Here is a 17,928-nt window from a genome sequence, read left to right as displayed (position 1 = left end):
AATCTGCTCTTTCTATCATTTATGGGGAAGTAAAAACTAACCCCACTGAAGATACTGAAAAGGAAGTTTCCAAGAAACTGATTTATACAGGAACTAAATCTGATTTTCAGTCTTTGAAGACTGCTTAGTTAAAGTTCAAGAATAAATTGCTTGTTATGATAATGAATGTACCAAAAAACTCACCACCTATTTTGCACCAGGAGGTACCGGTTCATTACACGGGTAGCAAGAAAGGCACTCAGACTCTGTAAATTATGGTTGAAAATGCAACTGGTTAGAACTTACTCTGTAAAGAGATGATCTTACATCTGGTCTCTGTCCAGGGTGCAGCTCTCATACACAGAAAGACTGCCTCATTCAATCTCTCACAGGATTTTCATAAAACAACTATTAACTGTGTCTGCTGTCAAACAAAAAGGACCATCACACGAGAATTTCCTGCTGAATTCTTATAGGAAGGCAAGGTGTGTTACTGCCAATAGGAGCTGCCTACCAGCTCCTCTGCTAAAATCAGCCAGCTAAATTTACCCTGCAGCCCAGGGGGACACACAGCACAACACTGTCCTGAAGGCCACACCAGCACAGCCAAGGCCCAGCCTTACGCTTGCTCAGGTTAACTGGCCTGTGGATCACTAATTCCTTAAGTGGAAATGGTTTTCCAGTCAGGGTGACTATGCCAACTCGGAGATACTGTTAGTACAATAAAGAAAACAAGACAAGATATAACCAAAAAGGGATCATAGCTACTTAGCTACACTTGGAGAAAAGCAGAGTAGAATTCACAGTTGTTTTTATTTATGCTTTTTATACATTAAATCTGGTAATTAACAGTCTTTTAGTGTACATCTTATTCTTGAAATCTCTTCACTTCTGGCAGCTCTTAAGATAAATAGGAACATTCTTCAGGCATGTATTGACAGTCAGTAGCAACTTATTTTTAAAAATAATTTAAAAATTAAGACTGATATTGGTACAGAAAACTGAATGGGAACATGGTTTCACACAGATAGTATTTTAATACAAGACTGAAAAAGGATTCATTCTCTAGTCCACTGATGAGTAGTCACTCAATTGCCCTCTCAGCTGAAACCCTACCTGGAGTTCCTGGGTTCGCACATTTTTTTAAAAATGAAACCCACAACCATCTTCTTCAGGCCCTATGCAATCTTAAGTCAGCTCGAAGCCACTTCAGATCAAATAAGCTTTCAAAAGTTCATGAAATTAGAACCAGCTAAATCATTTTCCTCTGTTTCACTTTGGAAAACTAAAAGGTTGAAATGTTAGGCCCCTTAGAAGCAGGAAGTGACATAACCATGAGTGTCAGAGAAGGTACCTGCTGCAGCAGCAAGCTAAGAATTAAGATCAAACCCCTCCTTGCCTTTTGCTAGAACTAATGGGTCAACTGTTAGCTTAACCCAGCCTCACTAAAAAGGTTATAATTGCTAATATGAACTAAGAAGAAGGTAAGTATATTTCATAGTTCTATTTTTAATAAATTATGAACATCCCTTTTGAGGTGAATAACTGTATCTTTGGATCCTATTCCAGTCTCATTTCTACATCATAATATTGAATGTATGCTATCGAGGAATGATGAATAGTAGTTTAACATACCAAGTGCAATTGTTAGACACAGTAGGTTGCAGCATTTTCATATTGCTAGGTTCAGTAATAGAGGAGACTTATCTGAGCAAACACTTACTTAGCTCGCCAGGAAACTGTAAACTGGAGGAGGATTTAATCTTGCAGTTAGCAGTTCTGGTACTTGCCTAACTCAGACAGATGCAGAAGCCTAGACAGATTAAAGGCAGGCTCAGCATGAGTCAGCACCTGTTTGTACTTGACAAGGAGGCACTGTCATTAGAAGAGGCTTAATTCTTTATTACTGATGGAAAAGAACTACCAGCTCCTCACATCTAACAAGTGAACATCTCCTGTGACTTCCACTACGTTGATCTTTTCAAGTTGTTTAAAACGATGCTTGTACTCCAGAGTGTGAACACCATTAACAGCAACTTTGAACTGATAGGCATCACAGAAAATAATCAGCTGAAAAGCAAGAAGAGAAACAGTTAAGTTTCAAGCTCAGGTAAGACATGAAGAACAACCTGATGACCTAGCCCAGACTTGCGCATGACCTGCTTCTGTTACACAGAATGTTTCATGCAAAAGCAACTTTTAAAAGTGGAACATCAATAAAATTCACAGAATCACAGAATAACTTAAATTGCAAAGGAGCCATAAGGATTACCAAGTTCAACTCAATTCAGTTAAAATTCATTCTGAGCACAGGCCAAATTCTTGCTTCTATTTAAGTCAAGCTTCTATATAAGTCAAAGCTCTGCTCATCCTAAATCCTCTCAAGACATTGAAATGCAGGAATAGCAGTTTTATTTAAATCTGAACGTTAAGCAGAATTTCTTGTTTGATGCTACGTTTCAGTTAATCTTACCTCAAAGTACATCCCTGGACTGAAAGGGAAGTTAGCAACTTCCTTTTCCTCTTCTCCCCAGCTGTCATGAAGGTAGGAGTTTCTTACAAAAACTTTATTTTTCACTCGGGGATTGAGATGTAACGCAATGTCCTTTGAGTCACTTGGTCTCAAATTTATCGCAAAGCTGGAAGATATTTTTTAGAAGGGTTTATAAACACGGTGCAGTAGTCCATGCCATTTACCAAGTCCTTAGTCAACACTCAGGACTGTTTGGGAGCCAGTTCCATGATTCACCTGAAGAACCAAGCAGGCAGCTAACATGCATTTATCTCCTTTGCACAGAAACCTTTCCTGGAGGTAGCAAATGTAGGACGTGACCCGGCTAGATCCGCTTCACACTCACAGCTCCCTGCTCATATCTCAGCAGGAAGGTATTGAGCCAAGAGGGCCAAGAGCTGTTCCCCTGCTGCCCTAGGAAGCAACATTCTCACAGGATCACACCGTGCTGCCTGCTCCCCCTTTTCTTTCCCTCGGACAATGGAGAGGGTGAGGCTTTGTTTTACCTAAAGACACTGTTCTTTCTGCCAACAAACTGGTTAGACTCTGAGGAAAAGTTTTGAGGGTTCTCTCCATACATTCAAGACTGGGGGGACACCATGCATACAAAATATTCTTCTGTAGGCAGCGTAGCTCTGCCCAGGCTAAATGAACACTCCACAGTCTCAGGCATGTCCACAAAACAAGGTTCCTGAAGTGGAGCTCTGGAGAAGACTGATCAGAGGGAAGAGTCATCCAAATTCAAACAAATGCTTCAACCTGCGGCAAAGACCTTACTGCACCTAAAGAACAAATATTATCCCCTCCCCCCAAATTAGCTCCAGCTGTCAGATTATTGCTTTCTTTTGAAAATTATTCAGTCCAGATAGGAAATACTGCAGTACTTCCCAGCTGTGAAGTTCTCTTTTTCACCAAGAAAAAAGAACATCTAGAACTGTGTAAAATGAGTGAAAGTCATGAAATAACTTATGAACTCTATATGGATATATTCAAAAGCTCAAACCCAAGGAGCAGACAACCTGCAGTGCTTCAACTAACAGCCAAAAGCCTCTTCATGCTTATAAGCAGCACATTCAGCATTTGAAAGGTGCTAATAAACTTTTCAAGCCAAAAGAAGTAATACAAATGCTACTCTCCAATTATTATTTATCTTGTTCAATCTGAAGTCCATCCAAACTTTGTTGATGAGATTTCCAGACTTAGGTTCCAGCATGAATATGAACTTTGAATGCTGTTCAACTGCAGGGAAGAAACATGCCCTGAGAAAGCAGGAATGCAATGCACACACAGTGTGAAAAGCACACTTCTCATCATTTGCACTTACTGCGTCATTTTTAGGCATTTATGTTTCTGCAGAGCCAAACCACTCTTTAAATAACAAGCACGGTGAAGAACAGACATTTCCTCAGCTACATTTTGACTATGTTGCGCTCCCTTCCTCTCCCACCTTTATTTCATGTTGGGAAAATGTCTTCTTGGTAACCCCTTGTTCCTAATTTGCTATCAAACTTACAGCTCATACTCCTCTAACAGCTTTCATAAAATCACAGAATAGCCTGGACTGGAAGGGATCTTAAAGATCATCTAGTTTCAATGTCCCTGCTGTGGGGACGGACACCTTCCACTAGACCAGGTTGCTCCAAGCCCCATCCAACATGGCCTTGAACACTGCCAGGGATGGGACCTTCACAACTTCCCTGGGCAACCTGTTCCAGTGCCTCAACACCCTCACAGTAACAAATTTCTTCCTGCTATCTAATCTAATCCTACTCTCTTTCAATTGGAAGCCGTTTTTCCTGGTCCTGTCACTACATGGCCTTATAAATAGTCTCTCTCCATCTTTCTTGTAGGCTCCCTTCAGGTACCAGAAAGGTGCAATTAGGTCTCTCTCAAGCATTCTTTTTTCCAGGCTGAACAACCCCAATTCTCTTAGGTTCTTCTCACAGGAGAGGAGTTCCATCCCTCTAATCACTCAGTTCATCACTCAATTCTTGTCATTTAGTACCTTCATGCTTTATACCGAGGAGGTTGTCAGAGAGGTATTCAGAGAAATGTAACATGCAGCATTTGAGCACGCTAGCAACTCATCTAACTCACTCATTTTCCACCTATTTCTGCCAGTTTCCCTACTTTTGGATCTCTTTAGAATAGAAACTGTCACTGTACAGTACATTTGCTCACACGTCTTGCACAACGGAAAGCCCTGAACAGATACACAAACATGTGAATGATGCAGATTTAGTAGGTAAGTCACTCAGGTTTTACCTTCACTTTTCACAATGGAGCTGCTCTTTAAGTCCTCTCTAAAGCAGTATCCTGCAGGTTCCTGAGAAAACTGCACTGTAGTTTCAGATGATTCCAGATACAAAGTTGCAAGTCAGTAAGGAGATACAGAGGCAATGGAAAAGCTGACTCAGGCTCAAGAGTACTTGAGTTAAATAGCAGAAAAGAAATCCGTAACACGTACCTCTTTGGGTTTTTATGTAATTCTCCTTTAATGGCAATTGTGCATCCTGGATGAAGTGCAGTGTCAAGTTTCCCAACGTAAGGAACACCCTGGAAGTATACCACCAGTAAAAGTTTTGACTGTGAGTTACTTTTTCCAATATACAAGCTGAGCTTTACTACGGCAGGAAGAAATTTGGCCCACAATTGCGAATCTGCACCTACAGCTAAAGTTATTCCTATCAACATGTTCTGGGATACTAATGCTACAGTGGAAAACTTAACACTGAGATAAGCATATCAGTGTGTTGGCTTTTTTCTTTAGACAACCACCTTGGGTTCAAAATTAGCGTGATTTACAACTACTACTGCCATCGCTAATGGTGGAAGGAGAGGAAGGAGGCAAAAACAAAACAAGAAAAATGCAAGCATGAAACTCCCTGCAATAATTTAAATTCAAAACACATAATTATATAGATACATCCATCCTGACCTCTTCTCTCTGAAAGAGTCAGGTTTGCTTTGAAGGCTAAGACTCATGCTAGGTGTGTTGTCCCGCAGTCGCACAAGTACCAGAAGTAAGGAGACTGAGTATTCTGTTCTCCTGCATCAGTTCATAGGTAGTGCAAGTATTTTATTCATCTTATTTTTATATTGCGTTAGAAGTTATTTTTATCAGGGAGAAGGAGCAAATGGAGAAGTACTTCCCCTTTTTGTTCTTTGTTGGAGTTTATCACTTGCATCTTGTTTTGAAATAAAACTGAAGGCAGGCTGTCAAATGGCAAAGCATCTCAAATCATGGCACTCACTGCAACTTCACCTTCTCCACAATTTCTATTTGTACACATTCCTGGCTTTCAAGCCCTTTTCAGTTTGGGCATGGTCCTTAATCCAGTCTGGATACAGTCCACCTGTACAGCTCCTTGCAAAAAGATGAGGACTCACTCTGTGCACGCTCCACGTTAGCTGGGTGCAAGTTCCAACCCTAAGGTGCAATGCCTGCATCCAGCTACCTGAAGTGTACACAGGGATGGCACGGATCGGCCAGCAAGAGGAAGATGTACCAGACAGGTTTCCAGGACACACACGTTAACATGGTATGACTGCAGAATACTTTTGCTTTGCAGGTATTCCCTAAGGTAGAGAAAATAAAGTACACTTCTCTGAAAGAAAAAAAAGTTTAGAATGTGATTTGGTCCTTTAAACTTCAGGCACCTCACTTTTTATTTCTCTGTTTATGGTTGTGGATGCTGTGTTTATCTCTTGGGTTTTCTAAATGATTTGACAAATAGCCTCAATTTTACTAGTAGCAGAGGATTACTCTCTACAAAACATCACTGATGATCATTTCCCAGTAGACTCTTCAATTCCCTTGTTCTGTGCATGCTTTTTCACGAATAACTGAGATACTTTTATTTTGATTATTTTACTCTTCACATTTGCCACAAATCTACATGAGACACTTACCAATTGTGAACCACTCGGCATTACCCCCTACAAGAGAAAAAAAAGAACATTATCTAGCTTATCAGACAACAGGGAGGTGCATTCAACCTTTTACAAACATACGTACATTTTCTGTGTTTATCTTTGTTACTCCTAGAGACGATGGCTGAGAGCCTTGTAAAGACTGCAGAAAGAGAGACATTTAGGTGTCATTGCTAATGTCACAGAACTCGTAACATAAAGTTGGTTTAGAAGCATATAAGGATCTGTGCCGCTTTGAAGGGTGAAACGTTAACATGGAAATCTAGGGCTCTGATAATGAAACAGACAGCCAAACTACTACAAACCACAGAAAAGTCCTGAAGTGCAACAGTTGAAACCAAATTGAGATTTCTGAAGACCACATCATTACATTTTGAATCTTTATTTAACAGTCAGAGCATTGTTAAGCCCTCGGCATCAGAGGGTACCCACAATTTCCTCACTGGGGTGGAAACACCAGCACGGCAGGTCCATTTAGGGGGGGTCCTTGAGATCCTGAGCAATCCCCTGCATCCCTGTCCCTTCCCATGGGAAAGACAGATGAGCAACATGGCCAAGCAGAGACACAGCTCCTGCTTAGCCTTAGCAGATTGTGTCTTCAGCTTGTTTATTTCAACACAAGCCTCCACCTTCCTCCTCAGGAAAGTGTCTTAAAAGCAAAGACTAAAATGAAATAAATGCCCTTCTCCATTCTTTTCTTCCGCAAAGGATACAACAACCACAGACTAAACCAGGTGTATTATTTTGTGCTTGGGACACCAACCTACAGCACCTGCTTGGCCGCAAGCTCTTCTCAGAGTCAGTCCTCCAAGTCCAGGACTCAGACAGCTCTGCAGGAACACATTTCTGGCAACATGCCCAAGGCCAAGTGATGGGGCCCATGAAAGTCTGTTTACAGACTTTGCAAATTATCAGTGGGTAAGACCTATGTTTAAAGCTTAGATCTCATTATGTTCAGGTCCTTCACCTTTTACTAACACAGTTATTAGTTTGATGACCTGAGTTAGACCTGATATTTGGCAGCAAGAGACCTAAGCTTTGCCCACGATGTAGTGAGGATAGAGCAGAAAGGACACAGAATATTACACAGGAGTAGGTAGGCTGCCTTAGTGAGTGACAGAAAAGGGAAAAGGCATTCACCTTCTGTATCTCCCTGGAATTTACCACTTTCAGTTTCTGCTCCAAAAGTCTCACCCTTCCAGAACAGAAGGATCTCTCCTTCTGCACAGGGGGAAATGTTGTTCAACTCCCCCCTGTTGGTGTACTTTCTCTAGCAGAGCTGGCAGCTGAGAGGAAGAACAGCACTGTCTTCACTTCAAATTCACTGCAGTTTGGTCCAAGTATATCTCAAGCTACTAAGTCTTTTAGAAAGGATATCTCTTCTCATCCCCCATAAATAAATGTACACTCCTACTTATGGCTTCATTCAACATTTTGGTCATTTTAGCAGGAAAAACAGGGTTATGCGCACAAGGAGTTCCAGCTGTGGCTGACCCTGGTATTCAAAGCCAAGTAACAAGTGACAGTCATGGCTATACTTGTCACTTAGAAGCAGTGAATACTCAAGAGCTCCTTCTGGAGCCCCTGCAACACTTGAGAAGTCTAATCCACTCCCAGATTCAGTATCCAATCAATTCTTATACCATCTGTCCTACTAGCTTTGTCACCCTTCTGCCCCTAACCACAAGACTAAAATGAGAGGACAGAAATCCTCACAAGATTCACATGTCAAAATGCGGGGAAACTAAAATCTTGTTACTAACATTAGATTGTATAGTTGTTTTTCTTCACTTCCTTTTTGCCATAAATCCTACTATGCAGTTTAGCAAAAGAAAGAAAAGGAATCAAACAAATCAGGTATCTTTGTGACTTACATTAGAAACAAAATCTATGGTTTTGATCTGCACTTTGCCATATATTCCAAGAGTATCTATTTTTTCAAGGCTAATTCTGTGGTTGTAGAGCAGCAAGTGTTTCTTGTTTACAGTCACCTAAAGAGACAGGAAACAAACCAAGAAAAACTGTATTAAACATACATCACACCAGCCATGTATCAAATTCTATGCACGTATCTGTTTTACACTGGTTTGGTACAGAAGTGGGTAGTGTCCTAGAAACATCAGATCTACTAGTTCAGCTCATCCACGATTCAGTCTCTCTCTCCATCACTATGAAAAAGATTTATTTGCCTACACTAAAATTTGCATTTCACACCTTTTTTTCTAGCACCTAATCATTTACCAGTGTGGTATTACCAATCTAATAGAATCTACTATTGCAGTCTAACAGAGCAAGACAAATACACCTCACACGTTCCCTCCAAGAGGACTGTCCTACACTAGTCACAGAACAGGTTTATCCCAAGGTTAGCCTTTTGCACATAAGAAGGGAATGAAGGACTAGCCATTAGCCATGACAGTAAGTTAATTGCCTACTCATCCAACTCACAAGGAAGCGATACAAAATTAAAGGTCTGTTTTAATTAGCATCTCTTTAAAGAAAAGCCCTAAACTTTTCTGTAGTTTGACTATATCTAGGTAACACAGACACCAAGACTTCCAAAACTTATTTTAATTGTACAAAACACCTCTCTTTTATTGGGCTGACAACTGGCTGCAGATGAAGAATCGCCCCAGACTCACCTGGAATTTATCCCTTAAAATCATGACGACAATCTCAAATGACTTCCCTTTCTCAAAGGGCATCTCGTAAGTGATCTCCTCCCGGCCCCATTTTTCCCTCTCCAGTGTGTTGCAAACAATGCAGCCAGACCTTTTGAAGCGGGGGTTGAAATGAAATGCCACATCAGCTCGAGGCTTTATGCTGCTGCCACATTGTAAATCCACCTGGAATCTAATCATAAAAATAAGACAAACCCCATTCAGCTCAATCTGTCAAGAAATCACCTAAAAGTTTGGTACATTTGAGTTTTAGCGAGGAGCCTCTGAACAGGCAGACACAATGAATGTCACTGGGTAAGGAAAAGAAAACCCAAACACATATTTGTCCAATTCCTACACATTTGTGAAAGGTTCTCCCAAGATGTATTGCAATGAATTACAGTATTTAAGTATCTATCTAATGATTATCATTCATATCATGTGAAGCCCTCACTTACAGTGTTCACCACCTTCCCTCCCATCATCTTCAGCAGAATATATCAAATGAATTTGGGGTAAAGCTGGGGAACAGAACACTCATACTGACCTCCTTATCCCAATTTAAGGTAATCCCTACACACAGCACATTCAGTTATCAATTTGGTTAGTCTCAGATAATCCCTTTAGAGAAACAGACACATGCTATGGCTGGGAAAAAAAACCTGCCAAAGCAGGCAAAACAAAAAGAGAGAAGAGAGAGGATCAGCAAAAATTCAGTTCTCCACTTCTCATCCCAAAGCTTTCATTATCCACTGAAGCTTGCATTTAATCTGATGCTATCACAAGGATTTAGATCAAGCCTTTGTGTGCCATCATAAGTAGGACCCCTGGAAACATTTTATCCATTCCATTCTTGTTCATATGGGTGACACTGCAAAATCTGACACCATAGCCACTACCTGTCTGCATCATCAGGAACAGTGCCATGTATCACCATGAGCATTCCAGGAGCAAGGCCACCAAGTATTGTCCCAACATATGGAATGACCTAGAAGAGGGAAGGAAGAAAAAAACAGAAAAAATATCCCAATAACATTTTGTGATAGAGGCAAAAAAACCCAAAACAGTTTAAAAATTATTATTCTAATACTTAATTATGTGGTGCTCTAGCATGTTAAAAGAAACATAACTAGCTTTTAATTTAAAAGAAACCACAGCAGGAAGGAAAAACCTGGCATATTTTCTCGTATGAAAAGCAAAGATTCCAGATAAAATTAAAAATAAAATTTCCATCCTCCATTCCTAGCTCTTAAATGAAGAGTGGTAATATTTTATTGCCTCACTTTTTGTAGAGGTTAAAGAGGATTCATTTAAAATTAGGTCATTCCCAAGAGCTGACTATGATCTGCTCTTTGCTCATACCAGGAGGCAAATTCCACAACCCTTCTGACCCCAGATACTACTGCAGGTGCCTTATTGCTTTTTCTTGCTCCGTTTTGGAAAACAGTGATAGGAAAAGAAGATACTATGTTACAGAGTGTCTTCTTAGTAAAAAATACACAAACACAACAAAATACCTCATTCTAATGAGCTAAGAACTGTAAAGTACACTGAAACAGCCCTGCTCAGGAGCCTTTTGGACTTTATGGTATCTGCAGTACACTGTTACACCATATGAGGGGACATGTCAGTTAAGGCAAAAGCCCCAAACACCCCAGCACAGCTCACTGGCAAGGTTCAGACATGCTGACAGAAGCCCCACTGTGATCATCAGCTGGTGCACCCAGCATCTCAGGAAGGGAAAGGGTGCTCCTTGACATTAAACTCTGCAAATTCCCGGGAGACTGATCTAAAGTAAAGTTGTAACTCTGCATTTCACCACGTGCGCTTTTGATTGAAAAAGGAAGTAAATGGTAGCAAATGTTGCATTTGCTTTAGTTAACACACAAAAAACTTTTCCAAGGTTGGTTTTTGGGGTTTTTTTTCCCCCCAAAATCCATGATCTATAGAATAGTGTATAAGATTTGAGGATATCTCTGGAAGGAAACATGAATTGCAAACAAGAGTTCCAGTAATTTAACAACAAAAATAACAAACGCAGTGGAAGTACTACTCTTGAATAGAATATTGGACCATAAAAGGACAAGTTGAGACTCAAAAAAAAAAAAAAAAAGTCATGTGTTTGCTGACACATATTCTTGTTAATCTGTGAGGAAGAAAGGGGGAATGACAGTAAAACTGCCTAAATTCAGTGTTGATTACTTCTGCCAGTAGATACACATCCTTTTCTGCCCACTCTCCAATTCCCTTCTCTGCTACCCACACATCACATAATACCTAATTTCCAGTCATCTTCTACATCAAGAAAAAAAACTTCTCAAGCATAAGCTCACAAATGGTCAGGTTTTTTAAAGTCTCATCATTTTTACTGGCTTAAGCAGGTGCAGCAGAGAAAGACCAAAATGTGAAATTAAGTATTAAAAGTGAAAGAATAAAGAAGCTGAAATCCCCCTGCTTACTGACATTGGCTTGGTTCCTTAATACACAAGCTGCACACCGGAAGCTCACTTTTATTCAAATAATAAGAACAATAATAATAAAAAAGAAAAAACTTATCTTGGCTGTTTTAGCTTTAGCACACTGCTCCTGAGGGGCAGTAGCTCTGAGTGATGCAGTAGAGTAGTAAGTTACTGGTTCAGTCTACAAAGATGAACCAGAGAAGCACACAGACCCAGCCCAGGGACACTGGGACTTAACCGCCCTAGTGAAGCAAAGTCATTTACTTCTGAAAGAGGAATTGTGGCAAAAACACTTCTCTATATTCAAAAGGATGCATTTAATTAGGAGAAAATAAGGTGTCCCATTAGCTTTTCCGAAGCTCAGACATGGAATCTTCAAGACCATAATAGGGCATCTTCTGGATGCAATACTGCAATTTTAATGAGACTTTGTCATCACAGAATGTCTGTAATTTCCTTATGTCTCAAGACACTCTTCTACTAATTTTTTCTCATTTTTTAAGAATAATGTTTGTGACATGACATGACCTACCATCATCCCATCTCTCAGATCTCCAGAAATTACCTCTAAAGTCAACTGCTCATGTCAGCTGAGTTTGAGAGGTCTTGAAGATGAGGTTCTTTCTAAAATGTGCATCTTTTATAAAACAGAGGAAAGGACTGTGATAACACAGCTTTCATCCAGGTTGCTGGGTACTGGACAGCTGCCCTTTCAGACTGGTTATGTCAACATTTCTTATCAGATGGGTGGAGTAAAGGGGATAAAGAGGAAAGCAGAAATTTCTAGATGCCTGAAAACAGTTTTGCTGCTAATGGAACGATTCACTGAAACAATGGCATCTTCATAGCATGCCCTACTACAGAAGGGCTGAGATTGGAAGACACCTCTGGCATCTCTAGCCCAATGCCTTCAACAAAGCAAGGTCAGATAGGGCAGGTTGTTCATGGCCTTGTCCGGAGGCTGCCCTGAGGTCATCAGCACAACCTTTTCCAACTCTGCCCCCAGATTTACACGCCAAATACTCATTCTTTTCTCACCTTAGGCTCTTCACCCATAAGCTCCAGTTTACCCCTTTGATTCTCCAGCTAAGTCTTTTCACCCATCATACTCATCAGTTCCCTTGCAGTCACCGAATTTTCTGAACTCTTACTCTTTTACACTGCTCATTTGTCCTCAACACCTCCTAATCTTCCTCTTCACACCTCCTCTCCCACCAAAATCTCTATCTACCAACTTTCATCCTCCCATTCCTTTTGCAGTTCAGTCCTTCCACCTTCTAGTTAATCCTACAGCTTTCGTTTCTCTTCCAGTTGAGTTCTTGTGAGGGAGGTTGAACCTATTCCCCTATCATCCCTAGCTCTATCCACTTTGCAAATACAGTGAGCATGTAGAGGGAATGAACAATCACTGAGAGCACAAGAGTGTGACAGTGCAAAGCTGTAACAGATAAGGAAGTCCTATGCAGACCTGTGTTACTGTACACTCCACATAGATACTCTATAGACTTTAATATTTTTAAACTGTTCTAGCACAGAATGTTAAAAATACTATTTCCTGCGGATTCAAAGAAGCTACCTTTTTTAAGACACAACAAAAAACACAATTTCAGCTCCTCCCTTAGGGTGAACCAGTGTCAGGCTTCTATCAGAGATCACAAGAATGCTAGAGCTTTTCAGAGAAAGTGTCCAGACTCTGAGTTAGGCAAACAATATTCAGTCAAATCTACTCTCTGCAACTGCTGAATTGTGTTATCTCATATCTTCCCTACAAAATAGGAATTTTGTAAATTAAGATGTTAACTATGAAAAAAAATTCCAAGTTTAATTGTTCAGACTGAAGTTACAGGCACCGCAAAACAAACATTTCATGACAGCTGCCAGGCACCACCTATGTTTACAGAGAATTAGGAGAGAAAACACTGCTTATCGTATTTTCACTCTCCAGCACATTCTGCAAAAACTGCCAGTCACCTACATAAGCTGTGTAAGAAAAAGGACTAGCCTCCAAGGCTGACAGAATGTCTGTCCTGTTTGGGAAGTCCTGTGCATTAAGTGTCCATTTGTTTACAGCACAATTTGTAAGCACCACCAGCTAGTGTCACCTGTGACACTCTCCCTAAAACACCTGAGCGGTGCAGAGTTTTCAGCAACACTCCTCACTATGCAAAACAGCACAGCATAAAGCAGCAAAGTCCCATTTCCCAAGGGAGACACTGTTGACATGACAGAGGAGTTACCGGGTTACTGATTGTCTTCTCTGGTGTATCCAAGGTCAGGTTTCTCATTGTCTTCTGTGCTACATCCAAGGAAGTCATCTTCCCTCCTCCAGTATAAGTTTGTCAGTTCTTGTGACCACTGCTGGAGCGTATTTAAAGGACTCACTGGTCAGGCATTACCAAAGGAGAGATCCCTTAGAAGAAACCCAAAACTTTTAATTAGAAAGAAACAAAGTGACAAAACATGAAGTGAAATCCTCCAAGGTATAACTTTAAATAGCACAAGAAATGATGCAAATGTCTTTCCAGAAAATTTGCCGCAGTTTTGAAACACAAAAATAAGAGGCTTGCTTAAAGAAATAAGGTGCCACTCTAATGAGGGACAGTGCACACCAGCACACCCTGTCAGCAGCAGCTTCCTAAGATTATATATATATGGAGACAAAATCCCATGTACAAATCATCCTTATCCAAGGGAACACTGACAACTCAGTGCTCCTCAACAGGGCCCCAATACCTTTCTATTTGCAGCTGACCCCTGCCTGCAGACAGGGAAAAGATACACAGGGCAAAAGCAGTTTCTCCAAGACAAACAAACATATATGTTTCCTTTACACTTTCTGTACTAACCCCAGATTTCCCACGGCGGACAAGTCTTAGGGGGTGACCTTGTCTTTTCTACCTTTATCTTACATAAAGTTAAGAGATTCTAGGCAAAGACACAGCAGGGAAACAAAGGGTGTTTTATATTTCTTCCTCCAACACATACAATCCCTGAACTCCAAAATTAATTACAGGAGTTTGTAAAACTTGAATTAAATGCACAACATTAATAAGAAACAAAACAGCTTGTGAGTATATCCAGCTACACTGCAACTTGTTTAGCAAATCTTCCAACAAAGTGATCAAAATCCAGGGCCCAGTTGAAAGTCTTAAGTAACTATTTCTTGCATATTCTGGAGAAACAACGTAAGGTAGCATGCAAGCTGTGTGCTGATGACAGGCAGACAGGGAAAAAGTCAAAGGTGAGGGCTCTAGAATCATTACTGTTTGAAAAGTAATCTTAGAAAGAAAAATTAAAAAACACACCACCAAACAGAAAACCCCAAGGTCTGTGACCTGTTCCACAGGATACAGGGGTTAATCTTCTGCAACGATTAAACAATAGAGTGTCTCCATTTTGCAGTATCTGACTTACCCTGTTGGAGATTTGGGCCAACAAAGGTCCTTCCCAAAGAAGGGAATCAATTCACCTACTTAAGACCAGAGTATAGAATACAATTAAGAGAACATAAGGTGCCAACACTGCATAACATTCTGCCTTTTGATCTTCCCACGGGATACTACCACCAATTAATTTACTTTTGCCTGTGCAGGCAAATTTCATTGTTTTCATTTTTAAAAGGAGAAAATCAAGACCAAAGCAAACAATAATTTTACCTTTACCACTGCAAAGTCCAATAGCAGACCACACAAAAATGAAACCTACAACCTAACATGCTATTACCTGAACTTCCCTGGGTGTGCAACAGCAACCTAGATCCTGCTGGGAGAGGATCCTGGCACACAACAAGCTTATCAGTCGTGACAGACCTGGCAGCACCATGTCAAAGTGATGAGGGGCTTTTTGTTTGTCTATTGGTATTTTTACTGACAAGGTCACAGCAATCAGGGAAAGCTGCCATTAAGGCTCTGTTTGCCAAACCCAGGAGACAGGCATGCGACTGCAAGGCTCCGCTGTACCCTCCTGTCAGAGGAACCGCTGTCAGGACAGGTGACACCATGTCTGCAACACTGCAAGTCGAGGCTCCCTGAATGCACTTTCAGAACGGGAAAAGATACATATGCTTTCCTTCTCTCACACGCTGCAAAGAGATGAAAATCTCTTCAGCAGAAAAACAGGAAACCACAGAGGCCAATAACCATCTATCACGCTGTCCCACTGTGACACGCAGAAAACGTCCTTCGTGAGGGTAACTAACTCCGGTCAGACCTTATAATCAAAGCTGGATTTTACAACAGTGCCAACAAGGCTTGTGCAAAGAGAATAACCGAGAACCTTAATGGGTATCTGCAGGCAATCAAAGTACAAAACAGAGCGGCGGCGTCCCCGCCCTCAGCTACACACCCAACACTCCAGCGCACTGCAAGGACACGGGACCAGTTTCACCAGGCAACCTCGGCCACCTCAGCCTCTCGGCGGCCCGAGGCAGCCCCTCACCCCGGCCCACACACACACACACTCACACACGCACGCAGGAAGGGTGGGGAGGGTGTCACTACTCACTCCATTCCCTCTCTTACCCGCACGACGACCCTCCGTGACTACCAGGGCCCGCACCCCCTCGGGCCGACACCGCCCCGCGCCGCCATCGCCGCCCGCCCGCTCCGCCCCCGCGCCGCCGCTTCCGGCCGGCCCCACGTCAGCGAGGGCCGCCCCGCCGGGACCGGCCCTGCCCGGCCCGGGGATTGTTCCTGGAAGTGCGGGTGCCCGCCTGGCTCCGAGTGTGGCTTGGAAGAGACCTGGGAGGGCCCGAGGGCCACATGCTCCGTGGGGGTGGGTTTACACCTTGTGAAGTTAAGTCAGCTCCTTCCCCTGCAAACCCTTGGCTTCCTCTGTGTGTTGCGTTTAGCTGGCAAGAGACATCTCACACGGAATCACAGAATTGTTAGGGTTGGAAGGGGCCTCTGGGGATCACCCAGTCCAACCCCCCTACCAAGGCAGGATCACCTAGAGCAGGTTACATAGAAACGCGTCCAGGTGGGCTTTGAATGTGTCCAGAGAGGAAAGACTCCACCACCTCCCTGGGCAGCCTGTTCCAGTGCTCTGCCACTCTCAGTGTAAAGTTCTTCCTCTTACTGAGGTGGAACTTCTTGTGTTTTATTTTATGGCCGTTGCTTCTCATCCTGTCACTGGGCACCACTAATATAAGGCTGGCACCACCCTCTTGGCACCCAGCTTTGAGATATTTATATGCGTTAATGAGATCCCCTCTCAGCCTTCTCTTCTGTAGACTAAACAGGCCAAGCTCCCGCAGTCTCTCCTCACGAGAGAGAAGCTCCGGTCCCCTAATTATCTTTGTGGCCCTCTCTGCTGGACCCTCTCCAGCAGCTCCTCATCTTTCTTCTATTGAGGAGCCTAGAACTGGACACAATGCTCTGGATGGGGCCTCACTACAGCCAAGTAGAAGGGAAGAATCACCTCCTTCAACCCACTGACCACACTATTCTCAATGCACCCCAGGATACCTTTGGCCCCTCTGGCCATGAGGGCACACTGACCAGTTCATGGTCATCTTGCCCTCCACTGATACAGGTCCTTCTCAGCAGAGATGCTCTAGTAGGTCAGCCCCCAACAACTGGGGTTTTAATTCCCCAAGTGCAGGACCCTACACTTGCTCTTACAGAACCTCATTAGATTTCTCTCCACTCAACTCTCCAGCCTCTCCAGTGACCCATGATGACCGTGGTCATCTCCTGTGACCAGACCCAAATACAGTTTCCAAGCTCAGAGTGGGTCGTTTTTTGCCTCAGGACCTTTGTGTTTCTGAAACTTGGAAATCTTATACCCACACTTAATCTTATACCCACCGCCTCAAGGCTGTGCTTCTATCCTCCTCTTCCCTCACAGGCCTCACTGTGAGTGGTTTTGGCAGTTTTGGTCTAGTAAGCAGAAAGGTCAATGAAGTCCCTTGTAGTTTTACAGCTCATGATGCGTGGCTCAGAAAAGCACAAATTAAAGTTCCCTTTCTTCATATGCTGGATGGAAGAAAGATGAGCACAAAAATACAGGTTGTAATACAAAAGGCCCACAAAATTAAATCACCTTATCCTATTCAATTACAGGCATTCAGTATTTCTTTGCCTTGTAAAAATGTGGCTATAGCAAAGTTAGAATGGTATTTAGCCCTTGTTGTCTCAAAGACCATTACCATATCTTAGCTAGATAATATCTAGTCTTCTACAATTAACCAGCACAAAATCCCTCCATCCCAAACTTGCTGGAATTCTGCTGATAGTTGTAGGATTGCTGCTTAAAGGGCATATCAGCTTAGTTATATCAGATTTGAAGTATTCATTCACAGAAAGGTGCGATAACACTTCTTTTGAGAAGAACTGCAGAAATGAGCTATTCAGATTAAAAAGTAGCCAAGCAGATTGCTTGGGAA

General features: G+C 42.1%; 1 protein-coding gene across 3 annotated transcripts; it reads right to left on the bottom strand.

Moving 5' to 3' along the window:
- Positions 1 to 757: 757 nt before the first annotated feature.
- Positions 758 to 16,154, bottom strand: LGALS8 (galectin 8). Of its 3 annotated transcripts, XM_027900094.1 has the most exons (10): positions 16,064 to 16,154; positions 13,781 to 13,953; positions 9,984 to 10,072; positions 9,067 to 9,277; positions 8,299 to 8,415; positions 6,510 to 6,566; positions 6,404 to 6,430; positions 4,959 to 5,047; positions 2,453 to 2,618; positions 758 to 2,049 (listed from the first exon to the last, which is right to left on the bottom strand). In XM_027900094.1, the coding sequence occupies exons 2-10, from the start codon at positions 13,856 to 13,858 to the stop codon at positions 1,900 to 1,902; spliced, it is 984 nt and encodes a 327-aa protein (XP_027755895.1). In that variant the 5' UTR covers positions 13,859 to 13,953; positions 16,064 to 16,154; the 3' UTR covers positions 758 to 1,899. The 3 variants fall into 3 exon arrangements, with proteins under 3 accessions (XP_027755895.1, XP_027755896.1, XP_027755897.1); XM_027900095.1 differs by lacking the exon at positions 6,510 to 6,566; XM_027900096.1 differs by lacking the exon at positions 13,781 to 13,953 and having other exon boundaries at positions 16,064 to 16,153.
- Positions 16,155 to 17,928: the final 1,774 nt, after the last annotated feature.

Source organism: Empidonax traillii, unplaced genomic scaffold (assembly GCF_003031625.1).
Source record: "Empidonax traillii isolate 1590-97213 ecotype Southwest subspecies unplaced genomic scaffold, ASM303162v1 scaffold707:size593822, whole genome shotgun sequence".
Taxonomy (NCBI): Eukaryota; Metazoa; Chordata; class Aves; order Passeriformes; family Tyrannidae; genus Empidonax; species Empidonax traillii.
Note: the sequence above shows the minus strand (reverse complement) of the source record. Positions and strands in the feature narration are given on the sequence as shown.

What these genes read in the sequence shown, in the direction of transcription:
- LGALS8 (XM_027900094.1), bottom strand. Translation starts at nt 13,858, where the DNA reads ATGACTTCCTTGGATGTAGCACAGAAGACAATGAGAAACCTGACCTTG. An exon ending in AGAAGACAATCAGTAACCCG is followed by an intron (nt 10,073 to 13,780) that starts GTAACTCCTCTG and finishes TCCCTCTTCTAG; the next exon opens with GTCATTCCATATGTTGGGAC. An exon ending in GTTCCTGATGATGCAGACAG is followed by an intron (nt 9,278 to 9,983) that starts GTAGTGGCTATG and finishes TTTTATGATTAG; the next exon opens with ATTCCAGGTGGATTTACAAT.